Source organism: Pleurodeles waltl, chromosome 4_1 (genome assembly GCF_031143425.1).
Source record: "Pleurodeles waltl isolate 20211129_DDA chromosome 4_1, aPleWal1.hap1.20221129, whole genome shotgun sequence".
Classification (NCBI taxonomy): domain Eukaryota; kingdom Metazoa; phylum Chordata; class Amphibia; order Caudata; family Salamandridae; genus Pleurodeles; species Pleurodeles waltl.
Window position 1 is genome coordinate 656,450,008 of NC_090442.1, and position 16,963 is coordinate 656,466,970.

The following is a 16,963-nucleotide window of genomic DNA, read 5'->3' on the forward strand; positions in this document are numbered from 1 at the left end:
ATTTCTACATGTTTTTGGCTCTTCCCTGTCACAGGCACTTGGCTCACCTACACAAGTGAGGTATAATTTTTACCGGGGGACTGAGGGGAACGCTGGGTGGTAGGAAATGTGTTCCGGTGCTGCAATCCCACACAGAAATGTGGAAAAATTTGATTTGTTAGCTAAATTTGAGGTTTGCTAAGGATTCTGGGTAAGAAAACATTGGAGGATACACACAAGTCACACCTCCCTGGACTCCCTCAGGTGTCTAGTTTTCAGAAATGTCTGGGTTTGGTAGGTTTCCCAAGATGACTGCTGAGTCCAGGACCAAAAACGCAGATGCCCCCCCACCCACAATAACAGGTAGTTTTGTATTTGATAATTTTGATGTGTCCAGATAGTGTTTTGGGGTATTTCCTGTTGCGGACGCCAGGCCTCCCCACATAAGTGAGTTACCATTTTTATCAGAGACTTGGGGGAACGCTGGGTGGAAGGAACTTTGTGGCTCCTCTCAGATTCCAGAACTTTCTGTCACCAAAAAGTGAGGAAAAAGTGTTTTTGTTGGCCCAATTTTTAGGTTTGCAAAGGATTCTGGGTAACAGAACCTGGTAAGAGCCCCACAAGTCACCCCATCTTGGATTCCCCTAGGTGTATAGTTTTAAAAAATGTGCAGGTTTGGTAGGTTTCCCTACGTGCCGGCTGAGCTAGAGGCCAAAATCCACAGCTAAGCACTTTGCAAAAAACAGATCTGTTTTCTTTGGGAAAATGTGATGTGCCCACATTGTGTTTTGAGGCATTTGCTGTTGCAGGCGCTAGGCCTACCCACACAAGTCGGGAGACTTGGGGGAACGCTGGGTGGAAGGAAATTTGTGGCTCCTCTCAGATTCCAGAACCTTCTGTCACCAAAATGAGAGGAAAAAGTGTTTTTTTGGCCACGTTTTGAGGTTTGCAAAGGATTCTGGGTAACAGAACCTAGTGAAAGCCCCACAGGTCACTCCATTGTGGATTCCCCTAGGTGTCTAGTTTTAAAAAATGTGCAGGTTTGGTAGGTTTTCTCTAGGTGCCGGCTGGGGTAGAGGCCAAAATCCACAGCTAGGCACTTTGCAAATAACAGCTCTGTTTTCTTTGGGAAAATGTGATGTGTCCACATTGTGTTTTTGGGCATTTCCTGTCACGGGCGCTAGGCCTACCCTTACAAGTGAGGTACCATTTTTATTGGGAGACTTGGGGGAACGCTGGATGAAAGTAAATTTGTGGGTCCTCTTAGATTCCAGAACTTTCTGTCACCAAAATGTGAGGAGAAAGTGTTTTTTTGGCCAAATTCTGAGGTTTGCAAAGGATTATGGGTAACAGAACCTAATAAGAGCCCCACAAGCCACCTTATTTTGGATTCCCCTAGGTGTCCAATTTTAAAAAATGTGCAGGTTTGGTAGGTTTCCCTTAGGTGTTGGCTGAGCTAGAGGCCAAAATCCACAGCTATGCACTTTGCAAAAAATAGCTTTGTTTTCTTTGGGAAAATGTGATGTGTCCACGTTGTGTTTCGGGGCATTTCCTGTCGTGTGCGTTAGGCATACCCACACAAGTGAGGTACCATTTTTATCTGGATACTTGGGGGAACGCTGGGTGAAGGAAATTTGTGAGAGGAAAAAGTGTTTTTGTAGGCCAAACTTTGAGGTTTGCAAAGGAATCTGGGTAACAGAACCTGGTAAGAGCCCCAAACGTCACCCCATCTTGGATTCCCCTAGGTGTCTCGTTTTTAAAAAATGGGCAGGTTTGGTAGGTTTCCCTAGGTGCCGGCTGAGCTTAAGGCCAAAATCCTCAGCTACGCACTTTAAAAAAACCAGCTCTGTTTACTTCGAGAAAATGTGATGCTCCCACGTTCTGTTTTGGGGCATTTCCTGTCGTGAGCGCTAGGCCTACCCACATAAGTGAGGTACTATTTTTAGCAGGAGACTTCGGGGAACCCTGGGTGGAAGGAAATTTGTGGCTCCTCTCAGATTCCAGGACTTTCTGTCACCAAAATGTGAGGAAAAAGTGTTTTTGTTGGCCAAATTTTTAGGTTTACAAAGGATTCTGGGTAACAGAACCTGATGAGAGCCATAAAGCAAAAGAAAAAAACATTCCAAGTTGGTTGCCCATGCATGTGTGTATCTGAAAACTGTGTGCTGATGTACTGGTGGCTATTTTGATTTAGATTTATGCAATGCAAAAGCAGACAAGCATTGGCAAAGTCAATAGCTCTATGCCTAATTGTTAAAGCTCACTGTTAAAGTTCACACTATGACGACATTGGGTAATATCACTGGGGTCTGTGTGTTGTACCAATGTAAAAACAATTTCCAGCACAGCATAAACAACACTTTAACACCCTATCCTTTACATTCTGAGGTATTCCCAGTTCCAGAGGAATGCAAATGATCTCAGAAACATGATGGAAGCAATAAAAACCTGCATGGGAAACAACGCATGCATCAGAATCTCACAATTTTGAAGGCGGTTCCTTTAATGTACTATAAGCAATGCTAGCTTAAATAGCTGTACAACAGGTCATCCAAACAAAGTTTCTAGTCTTCCATCTGGATCAAAAAAAAATATTGCTCAGAAAATTTATATAGGGATGACCGCTTTGCAAATCTCTTGCAACAGTGTCTCTCTCAAAATGAATTAGTGACTACTCTTCTCCTGGTCAAATACGCAAATTATTCCTGTATGAGCCTGGCTATGTATAGCACCGCTTGTTCCACTTCTCCTTGCTGCTGGTGATCACAGAATTCAAAGAAAGTCTTTTAATGCCAACAAGAACTCTTCTAAAAATTCTTCTAAAACTTTTATGATCCTAACCAATTGCTTGGCTTCTCCCCAAAACTGTAGCAAATACCACATCATTCCTTTGATCAAATATGCTTGTTGCCTTTTCCAAGAAGTTGTCTGGAGGAAAATACGGTGGTGGCACTTCAAAATGACCTCCTTCTGGATGATGTAGTTGTTCTATTCATCATCCTCATAAGTAACTTGCCATCTCCATGGTCCTCATCCCTGTTGCCTTCATCTCAACAACCTAATCTGTGGGGATGTATAGGGATTGTGTGGCTGTTAACATGAAACCAGTTATTTCAAGGTAATGGAGCCATGGGTAGTGCTTCACAAAAGTAGTTGATAATGCTTTGGAGATGGTGCTGTAAAATTATTGTCCAAAGCCAGAAGCATACTACCATGATACTGCATTTAGCTGAGGTTCTTGACATATTATAGGATGTGTAACTGAGTGTGAACGTCATGTCTAATTGATACATCATATTGTTGATACCAAAATGCCAACTGGAATTTACACCATGGGATTCAGGGAATATTTGTGGTGGAATGTAGAAGAGAAAAATGCCCATCTTTCAGTGTCTCCATCTTCACAACAACCCTCTTCCCTTTCAGGAATACTATGCAGATCTACAGTACCGCTGGGATGGACCCATCATTTTTCTGCTCCTCTTCATTTTCTGGTATTTGCTGGGTAAGTCTGAATAGCTCCTTGGGGTCCTGTGGCCTGATATATATTGTAGATGGTCTAGAAAGAAGTTTCATAGGTGCCTACCAATAAAATGTTTCTTGATGACGTGGATGTTGTCAGCTTTCTGATCATGTATGAGGAAGGTTTCATGGAAGCTGATAAGGAAGAAGTTATTGACTGGAATCCTGTCTTTGTAGAGGTAATCATTGAGGGTCTTAGTAACAAGGTTTTCATCAATGATGATTTAATTAAATAAGAGTCACTAACAACTCATTAGTAGTTGCAGGGTCAGACTTCAGCATTATCCACAAAGACCTGGTTGACAAGGCTGAAAACAAAGAAGAAAATGAACTTTTGATTTTCGAAGTGGGGTACAGCATATTTTGAATAAGGACTGATCCTTCAACGAAAGTGACGTCTATGGAAAGGAGAATATGAATCCTAAAGAGGTTCTGGGGGTCAGCCCAGAGCATTTCATACTTTGATTCCAAGGTCAGAGAACATCCAAACAACTTGCTATGTTTTTGCTCAGAAGTAAAAGGAAAACTACTTCCAGATTTGTCCTTTGAAAGCTAAGTCCTTCCTGGGGCAAACAAGTCACCTTTCTCAATCTTCCAAGGGCTTACTTGAAAAATAAATATTTCAAAGTTTTAGGTGCATATGAGAGATCTAAGCTACAGATGCATTTTTTAAGTGGTCCATCTTAAAGCTACATATTTAAAAAAAATCATCTTAGACCTTGGAGACTTTTTGGTCATGGCAGAGAAAGAAGAGAGGAGGGGCCCCAGCTGAATACAGAAATTAGAAGCTCTCTTCATAGGTCCGGCTTCACAGAGACATATCCATGGGGACCACAGAAAGGTTGCAATAAGAAACTTATTTCACATATACCTGAAATGTATATGTAATATAAATACTAACAATATCTGTTTATCTGGAAACATAGGTATAAACAATGGACGTAAGCACAGATTTATGTTGGTACAGTTACTGTTTGAACTATACATAGTAGATATACCACGACAAGTGAGGATGAATGAATGTCTCTTTAAGGGTGCTAGACCTGGCATCCTTGGCGTGGCTTTCCTCCTAACCTTTTACCTTCAAACCTTCTGTTTTGCTGACTTTGGTTTTGCTGGCCTTAGGACTCTGCACACCTTACCACTGTTAACCAGAGTTTAAGTGCCCATAATCTCCTTAAAACATGATAAGATTAGTTTATACCCCATTGACCTATTCAATTTGCTTGTGAGTCCCTAGTACGGTGGAACTACCTGTGTCCATGGCCTGTATAATAAATGCTACTAGTAGCACTGATTGTGCCATCCACTTAAGCAGCACTTTAAGCATGTCTCAGGCCTGCAATTGCAGCCTGTGTGTACAGTTTGAAACTGCCATTTTGGCCTGGCAAAATAAACCTTTTTACCAGGCCCAAACCTTCCTTTTTAAACACAAATAAGTCAACGTAGGCTAAGTCCCGGACAGTCCAGAGGTCAGAGTGCTGTGTATTCAAAAAGTTAGACCTATACTTTGAAGTCTTACATGTCCTGATAGTGAAAAACTCTTTAATATGTTTTTCACTACTGCAAGGCCTACCACTCCCATAGGATAAAATTGGGGTTACCATTTGCACTTAATAAGCTTTAACTTCCAAATGGGAACAGGTGACTCATTCAGATTTGGTGTCTTTCGAATGTAAATGAAAAATCCTCACTTATAGTGAAGTCGGATTTTAAATTACAATTTCGAAAATGCCCCTTATAGAAAGTTGACATTTTTCTGCCTAGCCATTTGGTGCCTGTAGCCTGTCTCTGGGTCACATGACTGGTTGAAGTTGACAGTTAGGCTTTGTGTGTTCCTCCTAGACAGCCACACACAATTGGGAGCTTAGGTGTGCCTGGATGGGCCATCAATGGCAAGAAGGGAAGGGAGGAGATGGGCACAGCCCCACTTACACTTGAATAGGCTGTGTCCTGCCTCCACGCAAAGGGCTGCATACCCCGTGTAGTCAGCCAGGAGCTACAGCAAGGAAGGTATGGCAACTGTGCACTTCAAAGGCATGCCTCTAGAAGCTTCTCCCCACTTCAAAGACACAGCTAGGTTAAATATTGAACCTCAGACACCAACTCTTCAATATATTTCTGGACCTGTGGTTGCTCTGCCAGGAAGAAGGACTGCTGTGCTGCCCTGAAAGAACTGCAGCCCTGCTGTGCGGACCTGCTGCCTGCTACCCTCTTGCCGGGGTGAAAAGCACTTGATCTGCATCTGTCAAACCCAGGACCCCAGAGTAAATCCAAGGGCTAGCTGACTGACCTTCTGACTATAGTCTCAGGCACAGAAGGCTCCAACAACCTTGGCACCAGCACCTGGAGCCTACACTGCCAAGTGGTGCCACCCAAGTCCTGGACCCTTGCAAGGGGACCTAAGGCATTCGACCAGCTTCAGTGAATCTAGCAGAACCAATGCATCTCCTCTGCAGCATGGTGCGACCCTGCACAGAACCGAAGCCTCTCTGCCACTGCTTGGGCCTCCTTCGTTGCAAAGGCCCACAATACATTGCAGCCTGCTGCCTCATCAGAACTGCCACTGCGCTAGCAGTGTTTTGCAGGGCAGCATTCTTTCCACCCAGTGCCTTTTTTTTTTTTTTAAGGAAGAATGAGGATTTCATGAACAACTTATGGAAATTGACTTTAATATGTGACTGTGTGGGGCCAAACCAATATTCACCTCTAGCTTGAGACTGGACAGATTGACTTTAATATGTGACTGTGTGGGGCCAAACCAATATTCACCTCTAGCTTGAGACTGGACAGAAATAATTTCTATCTAAAGTTAACCATAAACAATAATCACACCAGGAATGTTTATAAACTGAGATTAAATCAAACTGTTTTACATAACACCATGGGAAAGCTGAGGTGAATAAGTACACATAAAGTGTAAAAAATTAAGTTTGTGATAAAAGGCCAATAAAACAGAGATAAAAAACCGAACACCTCAGGCATTTTGGCCACTAGCCCCCACATATTCATTGCGTTGTCAGGTGAGACATTTTTTGTCTTACATTTTCAGGGAACAACTAAAAACCTTGGGCCAGATGTAGCAAAGGGTTTTACCCATTTTGTGTCTATGGGAAAATGTGTTCCTACATATGGCCCCTTGTTCTTTAAATTGTATACAACTATGATGCATCGTTTTTGTTGTTAAAAAAAAAAATCTTTTTGGTTACCAGTTTGGCAAGTCATTTAATTTCACTACACTTCATTGAGCGAGCCTTGGCAAAAGACGAGGGGGGGAATTCACAAAGGTAAACTTGCATTTTACACTTTTGAGTAACTTTACTAGTTTTGTCTAATCAGCAGTTACGAGAGTAAAGTTACTCCAAAATGTAGGCTTACATTCCCTCCAATTTTAGGGGATGAAACCTGATCTACTTGTAGAAAGTTACTGCTTGGTACTGCCATGGGCCAGATATCTACATATGGTAAAGCATAGGGAAAAGTAGGAAATATTTCCCATTTTTCAGCCACTCCCCCTTCCACACGTACTGCTAAAACATATACATATGTGTGCAGAGATCTCCAAAGTCAGAGTGGAGATCTCCACCTAAGAAAGATAGGAGATGCAGAGGCACTGGCCTCCGCATGTAGGTTAGTGAATAACAATTAGTAGTAAGTTATCAGTATTATTGTAGTACTTCTAAACATAATACAAAATGCAGTTTTGTGAATAGGCCCCTTAATGTCCTTGTGCTTCAGTGCCTCATTTATCCCAAAATTAGGAGCTCAGAAGAATTGCACTGGCCCAAAGTTGAGCATGCTATAAATACAACTGAACTATATTTGCAAGAATTGTTTTGCGGTGGAAAGAGCTTAAGCTGTACTTAAGCACATATCATACATACCTGTTGGTTTTCCAAATGTGTGGTACATCAGGGTCATTGATTTTTTTGTTTTCATATTGGGCATCCAGAAAATCGAAAAAGAATTTTATGGCAACAGGCACTCTGTTTCCGGACACACCCCAAATACTTCTGAAGAGCGCTTCAACTGCTGAGTCAACAGCTACCTGTGGGGAAAAGGAAGTGGAAGGAATATAGTATTCTGAAGAAACCTGTTATCGAAGTGACTAGCCATACCTTCAACTCCCAATGTGTGCATTAGGTAGTTCAAGAGCATAAATTACATCTGTGCACATTTAAAAATGGCACCTAGGGCCTTATGTACTAAGAATGCATTTGGTAAACGTGGATGCAATTTGTGCACCAACCTTTATCGAATGCATTGGTATCTCGCAAATGGAACTATGTACTAATAGGTCAGTTCACAAAATGCAAAATTGTAGTGGGTCGCAATTCGACCTATCCTATGAGAATTAATAGTGGAAGTCACAAACTGCTGCCCACCATGATTGACTCCCATCAAGGTCAGTAGATCACCATGTTTGTGGCTGTGAAAGCAATCTTTTTTAAGCAGCCTGTTTTCCTTAAAGAAAAACAGATGCATTAAAAAGCATTGTACAAACTTTTTTAAGACCAGGCAGTTGTCTATGGGACCGATGCCTACTCCGAAAAAAATTTTTTGTCAAAATTCACAAATGAAATGGGTACCACTACCTGTGTGTTAATATTAATGTTTTGTGACTGGATTTAGGTTGCAAAACATTATTACATACCATAAGGAATCAGTATTTGGAAGGGATGGCCTAAACCCACCCCTTCCAAATACCGATTTGGGATATTTTCCTTTAAACCTTTTAATGATTCTGAAAACCTTGGAAAAGGGTTTTGGTGTTCCCAAAGCCTCTTATTTATCGGAACACTTGAAAAATATCCAATCAATACTCAAGGCTAGTTTGGTGAGCGCATCCCAAGTCTGAACAGATCAAAGACTGAATTCCTAAACTTAAGACCTAAATAATTACTTCAGGGAGACCTCAATAGAGGTGGGAGAATATTTTGTTTTTTTAATTAACTGTACTCGTCTGAAGAACCCATAACCAGTCCGCATTTTTTGGTTGATTTCACATCCGCATGCTTCTGATTAAAAGAAAGGCTGAAGGCAAGCACAATGCCCCGAAACACAAGAATTCTTCATTACAAGAGGAATGCGAGGAACAATTAACACTTGTGGAGTTCTGCATTATCGAGGCTGCCAATATAATGATCATAATGATACATCCATGCAATAAGTTAATTACACTGCCCCTGACAGAGCAAGAAAGCAATTTCCCCGGCAAGGGACCCATTGCTTGGCATCTGCCTGCTAGAATGTCATGAGGACTTTTCAGGCAAGCACCCCTTTAGGTAAAGATGTGTTCAAGAGCATTGTCAGATGTCTAGGCAATGCATTTAACCTAATGCAATTAAAAATTAAGGTAATTACATTGGCCAATCCCTGACAACGCTACTAAAATCAACTGGCAGGAAAAAACTGCAAATTGCGCCTATTCCAAATTTCAACTGAAATATTTTGCCTAGCCATTTGTCTCAACAGAGGCAGCCAACCCTGCTGGACAAGGTCCCTCAAGTATTAAGAAGGGACCAGAAATCTACCAGTGAGATAACATTATCTATCTACTAGATGAAGATGAGGACCCTTAGAAAAGGTATCCCCTTTTGCCCCACTCAAGTCAAAAAGTATATTAAATGCATCGGTGATCAGCCAGCTGCGCCATTTGTGATCTATAGTGGCTTAAAATCATTGCTGGACTCCTGGTCACAAAACCTAAACTGTGGAACTACACAATTTCAAAATTAACTTATTTATGTTGATTAACCAGAATTCAAATCTAAGTCCTATGTCTCATGCAAAAATATATTTTAGTCAAGCACTGATGTAGGCCAAATCCAGCAAATCTCATGTGTTGAGAAATGGTGTTTAAGGATCACAGGAAATCTGAATGTGTTAGTGCTGCAAAGCCCGGGTAGCCATGCGCTCTATAGTTTAATAATAATAATAATAATAATCACGAGTAAGAATTCTTTGGTATTCTAACATCTTAATGTAACTAGCACATCTCATGGTGACTCCAAAGGCTGATGTTCTATGACAGTCATTCATTACCTTGGTAGAGATAAGCTTTGTGAGGTACATTTCCTTCACTTTAAATTTTTGTTTTCCTTTGTGAGGTGCTCCCTGTATATCTTCTGTTTCTTCTATATCAGGCAAAATCTGAAAGACAGTACAAGCAGAGTTATTACCACAGTATTCTGTACAGTGACTTTCATGCAAATTGTGTCTCAAAATCCTCAGCATAATGAAAGAAACAGCATCAGTTCAGTACTTTATTTCAGATACAAAATCCATGAGTATATTAAATGGGGAATGCTTAAAGTTTCAGAGGCCAAGTCAGTCCTACACAGAAATGATGTCTTGCAGAGCTCTGAAACGTACAAACACAAGAAAAAAAAACTTTAGAAGGAAATTAAGTGCAAATGTAAAGGTTATCAACATATCCCCCTGCTTTACTAATTTGTTGTGCACATCCATTTTCCAAAACAACTAATAAAGGGTATTTATGTCTGTTATGCACAGCAATCCTTGGCTTCCTAGCTCATTTTGCCCTTGATAAGCACCAATTTCAAATACCATTATCAAACACCCAGGCACGAATGTTGACACCAGTGCACAGTATAGGTGAACTGCTGGTTGCTGGCATATGTAAAACATGGGATTAGTGATTCCCAAAGTGCATGTGGCTGAAAACAAATTAAGGTCTTGAATCATATCTAGTTGTTTGGTCAGCACTAGCAGCAAAGTCTTCAGAGGTTATCCAGTTTCTTAAAAAACACCACAATCAACCAATTATTCAACTTACCAAGTGGCAATAGTCATCTGTGTACTCCCCATCTATTGAAATTGAAAACATATAAATAAGATTATTCAGCATTAAAGCCTGGTCAGATGATGTCTTCATATGACTGTCAGAACGACTGTAAAGGTCCAGTCAGATAGATTTTGGGACCAGTACTTCCTGAATTAAAGCCAATGTGTTTAGGTCCCTTATAGCAGTGCGTAGATATTTGTTCAGACCCACTGAAACTCCATTGATTTACAGAAGTTAGTATGCAGGAATAGATGGAGTTTTTTTTTACAAACACCCAGCTACAAAGACTTAGACCACATGTGGACACAGAAAAGCATGTGTACATGCATGGTGGTGAACACAAAGTACTTAAGCTCGGTCAATGGGCCCGGTGATAAGGGTATCAGAAAAAGGGGTACCCAGAATGAGCTGTAGGCTGCCTCAAGTAAGCTCCTTTGGTGGGGTGCAGTACTCCTAAAAAGCACATGTGTACAACCAGGGCAAGAAACAATTATAAAGAGGCAGGGACCCCTAAATAATCCAGAATCTTCCTGCCCATTAATCAATCCATAATCCACGCCATAGAATGAAACAACACAGGGGGATTCTATGGGCCAGGAAGGTGTTCCATTTCAGAATGAGTCAGAATAATTAAAGGTCGTGCTTACCGGATGTACAACTGCTGCTCTTTTTAATGACACTGATAGTTGATCCTTCTGATAGCTGAAAGAAGAAGATTGCCATTGTTAATGTAGTACAACAAAAAGTGATAACCATGTATGCTTCTAAAGTTTGTGAAATAATGCATGATTAACATGTTTTATCTTTTTAAAGACCATCATAGAAATGTATTGCTTTAAATGCCAGTGGCCTGTAAATCAAACAGTTATTGTCTCTACACCTTTACCTTGGATGGTGAATAGATGTTAGAAGTCAGTAAGGTATCTCATAGCTGCACTGATCATACATTCCAATCATATTCTTCAGTGATGATGCTTTTGAGTTGTGAAACACGTAGTGTCATTGAGATAGAAATATTTTTAATCCAAATAATATCTGAGGAAGTTGGAAACTAAAACGCTGTACTGGATTTTACTTTAGTTTATGATTATTTCTCCAATTCAAACAAAATGGCAGTGCCTATCGGCATTGTGTATGCCATAATCAAACCCTATAGGCCAAAATAACATATAGCATATACGTATATAAAATATCAAAGTAGCCTTCTAGAAGATATAGCAAGTATTTCCAACAGTCAACTCATTTTCAGACTAAGAACATGGCTTCCCTAGTTTCACTTAAAACTACTGGAAATAGAATTTAAGTAGAAAAGAGCAGGAAGCTGATTTCATAGCATCGCTTCAGCAACTGCTAGATGTTTCCACTTGAGCTTAATAGGACATCATTTTGGAATGCAGAGTTTAGGTTTAGTTGCTAAGCTGAAGTTTCTGTGGTTGAAACAGTTAGGAGTCAAACTAGGAATTACTTTACTTTTGTAAATATCGAGGGCCGACATTGGTCTTTCTTCCAATGCAATACATGGTTATATTTCCATAGACTGAATGCAATACCGGTGGACCTATTTTGAACAGAATGTATTTTTGACATAAAGAGCTGTGAAATACTGAGGCAGGTTGCAGAACTGTATGTGAACCTTGTAAAGCAATGGCTTGGATGAGAGCAAATCTATCCTCTGACCAATTATGTAAGTGTAAATGAGTCCCTTTGACAACAGTTAGGATTTGTGGGGCCAAAGACAGTTCTGAATCAAAGATCAGTCCTACATTCTGTACTGATGTTACTGGCATTCCTTTATTCCTTATTGCAGAGACATGTTCTACTTTCCTAGACCACATTTTAAAGCCCGTGCTTTTATCAATACTCACACATCTATTCTTCCATGCTGAGCACTATGGGGGTCATTATGACCCTGGTGGTGAGTGTAAATGTGGCGGTAGTGCCGCCAATGGGATGGCGGTACATACCGCCACATTATCAGAATAGTGGGTTGGCTGCAGCCAACTCTTCACTTCTCCACTCACACCGCCATGGTGGTATTAGCCGCTGGGCCGGAGATATCAATCTCCAGCCCGGCGGCCGGCACAGTACCGCTGGCGGCATTGTGAGCTTGCCTACCCTCATGGTTTTTGTGGCATTAGCAATGCCACAAAAACCATGGCGGTAAGCCCTACCGGTGACAGGGAATGACTTACTTGTCACTGGTAGGTGGCTCCCCAGCCCCCCGAAACACACTTGACACCTTCCCACCCCCCATACAGACACTAACCCCTCCACCCCGATCCAAACACACCCACCCACTCCCTCCGATCCCCCCATACATGCACACACCCGCAGACACGCACCACGCATACACACAATCACTCACACTGGCATACACACACTGGCATACATGCATTCAGACATGCATACTTCCAGACATGCACGCACACATTCTTACACAAAATCACACTGACTTGCAGACACGCACTCACTTCACCATTCTTACACACATTCACTCACATGCATACAACCATGCAAACAACACAACACACACAGATGCATTCACACACTCACTCACACATTCATGCACACACTCAGACACACACACACAACACCCCCCACCCTTACACCCCCCCTCCCCTGTTGGAAGCCCGACTTACCTTTGTTGAGGAGGTCTTCTGGCAGGGAAGGGGCACTGCTATGACAGGTCATGATACGGCTGACGACGTTCTACTGGTGTGGCGGTGCTGGTGGTAGCAGCACCACCTTACCACCGTCCGCCGCCATGAACACTCCCGGATTTCCGCCCCTCTTGTGGCGGAAGTCCGGCAGTGCTCATAATATGGCGGACGGATGGTAGCCGCGGTAGTGGTATTTTGGGGGCCGTCACTGTGGAGGTAGGTGGTTTTTACCGCCAAAGTCAAAATGACCACCTATGTGTTTCCCCCATGAGAGCTGACCCTCAAGCCAAGACCCTGAAGGCTGTTCTCATCAACACTGGCATAAATAAACTATTCCTCTGTGGTATTAGACCTGATGGTACAAGTTTATTTTTGAGGCCCCTTATGGGCATGGTTTTCCATTCTGTGGCTTTCACCTATTGGAAGTTTTAGCTATGTCACCACTTTCCTACACAATGTCTTAATCTAGCTTGAAAGAGATTTATATGCACACATAGAACCCTCGTCATGAGAGATGTCAGCCTGTGGGTTGAAGACAAAAACAAGACTTAAATGGTACAATTGCCTGATAATATGGAGCAATCAGTGTTCTGTCAGCACTTGAGGACCCCTGCTCCCAATTGAGGCATAACTATAGGCTAATCAAACACCCTGTCGAAATTTCCAAAATTTCCAAATGTTGTATTAAGTAAAATTTCACATTACACACTTTGTGTAGGTTTTTTACCCAAGCATGTACCTCCTGTAAAAAAAGGGCAAATGTGTGAGATGCAAATGAGAAATTGGTTTGCACAGAAAATAGCTCCTCAAGAGGCATGTTATTCTCAAAAGGTGTCCTTCTGATTTTCAGCAAGGCATCTTTAAGCAAGATGTGCACTTAAGTACAGATAGTGATGTACGATACCAGCAACCACATTTTGGCACAAAAATGTAATTTGATTACATTTTGATGCAATTTCCTTCAAGAAAAAGTCTCACACAAATTCAAACATTGCTGCTGATTTGGCCAAATGGAAATGAGAGGGATGGAAATTTGAATGACTACATAACAAATACAATCTGAGTCTGTAGGTGACAGAATCAGCTTAAAAGTTAATCTAAAGGTTTGCTTATATGTAGCCAAATGTGCTAGGACTGTTGACTATGCCAAGGCAAATGTTTCAGGTAACTATCTACTGAATTATTTATTCAGTATTATGTTGTAACAGATTTTCTAGTAAATGAGAGACCAGGTTCTTTTAAATACTGCCATGGTATCAGAGCAAAACTGCAAAGAGCTTATAACTTTTTTACAAATACAAAATTAGAAACTGATGCCTTATCACAAAGGTTTAGTGGAAACACCTTGATTTCCTCCAAGAACTACACAAACACTACAAGCCTCCTTCACTACTTCAAACCGATCAGATCGACCCATGTTGAGAAAACATCCCTGAGAATGAAAGCATCACAGTATCTTGAGTGGCAATCAGCATCAATAATTATCTATCTACATTTGTCCTTAACAGTTCAACATTTACTATTGGTCATCTGTAATATAACAGTGCAGCACCGGACCTTCTAAAGCAAGCTTCTCCACCAAGACATTTAGTAGTTGACCTGCATTATGAATAGGAACATTGTGTTCGCTGACTAAAAGCTAAGGTAATTAGTAAAGTTAGAAAATCTTGATGAAGGTCATAACCATCATCAAAATGGATATTAAAATCACCTATCATACAACACTGAACAATAATTTGTAAACTTCACTACTAAGAAAAACTCAAAGAGGGAGACCAGTAACATTAGACATCAAAGTTTGCACCTTCTGTAAATGTTGACCATTGTGAAAAAAGTGTTTTTTTCATAAAACCTCTATTGCAAACTATGAATTGTTAGTGGGCTTGTGAACCTCTCACCTTGTAATGAAGTACTGTATTTATCTTTGTTTTCCCATGCTCTAGTGTAACAGAAGATTGGTCCAAATCTAGAAGCTCTTTATGCTCAGGGCCTACAAGAAGTTCTGCAAAAAAGTAGATTTAGAAAAGTGAACATTACACTTTTATCCAGGAAAAGTGTTGCTAAACTCTAAACATGCATGTTCCATTAACCAGGCCTGAGTTAATCAAAATCATCCTTTGTCTCAAAAATCATATTAGGATCCACATGTTCTGATTGATAAAATATATTAGAAGCATTTATTTTGTTTGATACACATTTTAATAATGAAAAGTTGCTCTTAACATTTACCTGTAATTAAATGTGTTTCATAGATTTGTTACTGTTTTACGGGCCAACAAGACAGAAATGTGTTCCATACAACGTCATATGGATTTTTCTTTATGTTGTTACGGAAGGTTGGTTTGACAATAATATCCTGCCTCACTCTCTCAAATAGAATGCAATATTACCCAGAGATCATTCGATGTTTAAAGCACGCATTGCAAAAAGAAACAATCACTGGCAAACCCAATAGGTCTGGCCTTAACAAACCTGCAGGTGTTTCCATTGACTGTTTTTGCAACTATATATGCAACAAAGAATAGAAATCTAAAAGTACAAAAACGTAAAACTACCACTTTCTGAAAGTGTGTGTTTGCAAAAGATACTGCCCTATACTCTAGGCTGTGGTGGGTGAAACAAAATGTGAATGGCACAGCAACAGACCAGTGGATTTCGGAGGTCTGACTGTAAGTCCCTCTGTGTAGGTATGTCTGTGTATATATGTTTGTATTTTTATGATGCTTTTTTGGGATAACATGAAGCTGGCATACCTAAAAATGAAGCTGGTAAGAAAGCGTGTAATAAAGGAAGGAATGGAAAGAAAGGACAAAAAGTAAAGAGAAAAAGCAAAGGAAAATTGGAAAAAGTGAAAAAGCAACTGGACGAATAAGGGAAGGAACAAAAAGGAGGAAAATGAAAGAAAAGAAAAAGAATGAAGGATAAGAAAGAAAACGTGAAAAAGAAGGGACATAGAAATTGAAGAAAAGAAAGGATAAAGAAGATAGTTTTTTCTTTTTTTTAATGACACAATAGCGGGGATAAAAAGTCACAAGTGCATCTTGATATGTATATTTTAGGTATTGACGTAATATTTCTGACTTGACTGACAAAAGATGTACATAGTATATCTAGCAAAACAGCTTCTGAGACTATAGTATAGTGTTGGGCTTTTGGATAGGATATAGATCAGAAATACACTACAGGTCACATTGTAACTAAAAAGAGAAGGTTTCAGTGACAATTCAACTGTATCAGTGCACTATAAGTCAATATTGCTTAGAAGTACAACACATCATAAAAAACAAACTTTATTATCCAATGAGTCATCTTTTCATAAAGTTAATTTAGAGAAATATGTGACACAGTTAAGCACATTTAAAACATAACATCAAAAGATGAAAAGAAATGATAACATCCGTATTTAAGATCTCATGGCGTAGCGCTTAGATTTCCTAATGGAGAACAAGCCAGTTCAATATTAGTGTCCAATGGTGAGATTTGCAGCCCTGTTTACAGCCAGTGTTGAGATAAGCAGTCAAGTGTTTAGCAGGAAAACTGCTTCTTCATCGTGGTTAGCAACAAACAATTGCTACTCTCTTTGGATTCTTCTGGAAGCACATAGTTATTCCTCTACATCAAAAGGATTCCTTGTTTCATATTATAGACAGCTAAATCTCATTGTGCTTCTATTTGGATTAACAGATCATCTGCCTCCAGGTTTGCATACAAAACTGAGCTGAAAAACGCAAAAAAAGAGTGGGAATCCAAACACTGGAAGGCCATGGTAGACGCTTTACAAGTAAAGGACACAAAATTGTTCTGGAAATTAGTGGCAGATAAAGGATATTCTGACTCCACAGAGACTTACCCAGCAATTCTGCCAGCACTCTGGGTGTCTCATTTCGGCGCTGTGTATAGTGTGGCTCAAATTAGTAGCTCTACTGTCTCGCCACCTCTCGAGGGGCCCCATTGTCGACTTACTTCTGGGTTAGCCACTGCTCTTAAATTTGAT

General features: G+C 40.5%; 1 protein-coding gene across 1 annotated transcript in view; it reads right to left on the minus strand.

Annotated features, from left to right (window-relative positions):
- PLXNC1 (plexin C1) overlaps positions 1 to 16,963 on the minus strand; it is a 449,291-nt gene that overhangs the window by 33,324 nt on the left and 399,004 nt on the right. Inside the window, exons 23-27 of the mRNA XM_069229118.1 lie at positions 14,868 to 14,971; positions 10,957 to 11,011; positions 10,301 to 10,332; positions 9,547 to 9,654; positions 7,386 to 7,549 (exon numbers count right to left, since the gene is read on the minus strand). Of these exons, the coding sequence (XP_069085219.1) occupies positions 7,386 to 7,549; positions 9,547 to 9,654; positions 10,301 to 10,332; positions 10,957 to 11,011; positions 14,868 to 14,971 (463 nt within the window). The remainder of the gene's footprint in view (positions 1 to 7,385; positions 7,550 to 9,546; positions 9,655 to 10,300; positions 10,333 to 10,956; positions 11,012 to 14,867; positions 14,972 to 16,963) is intronic.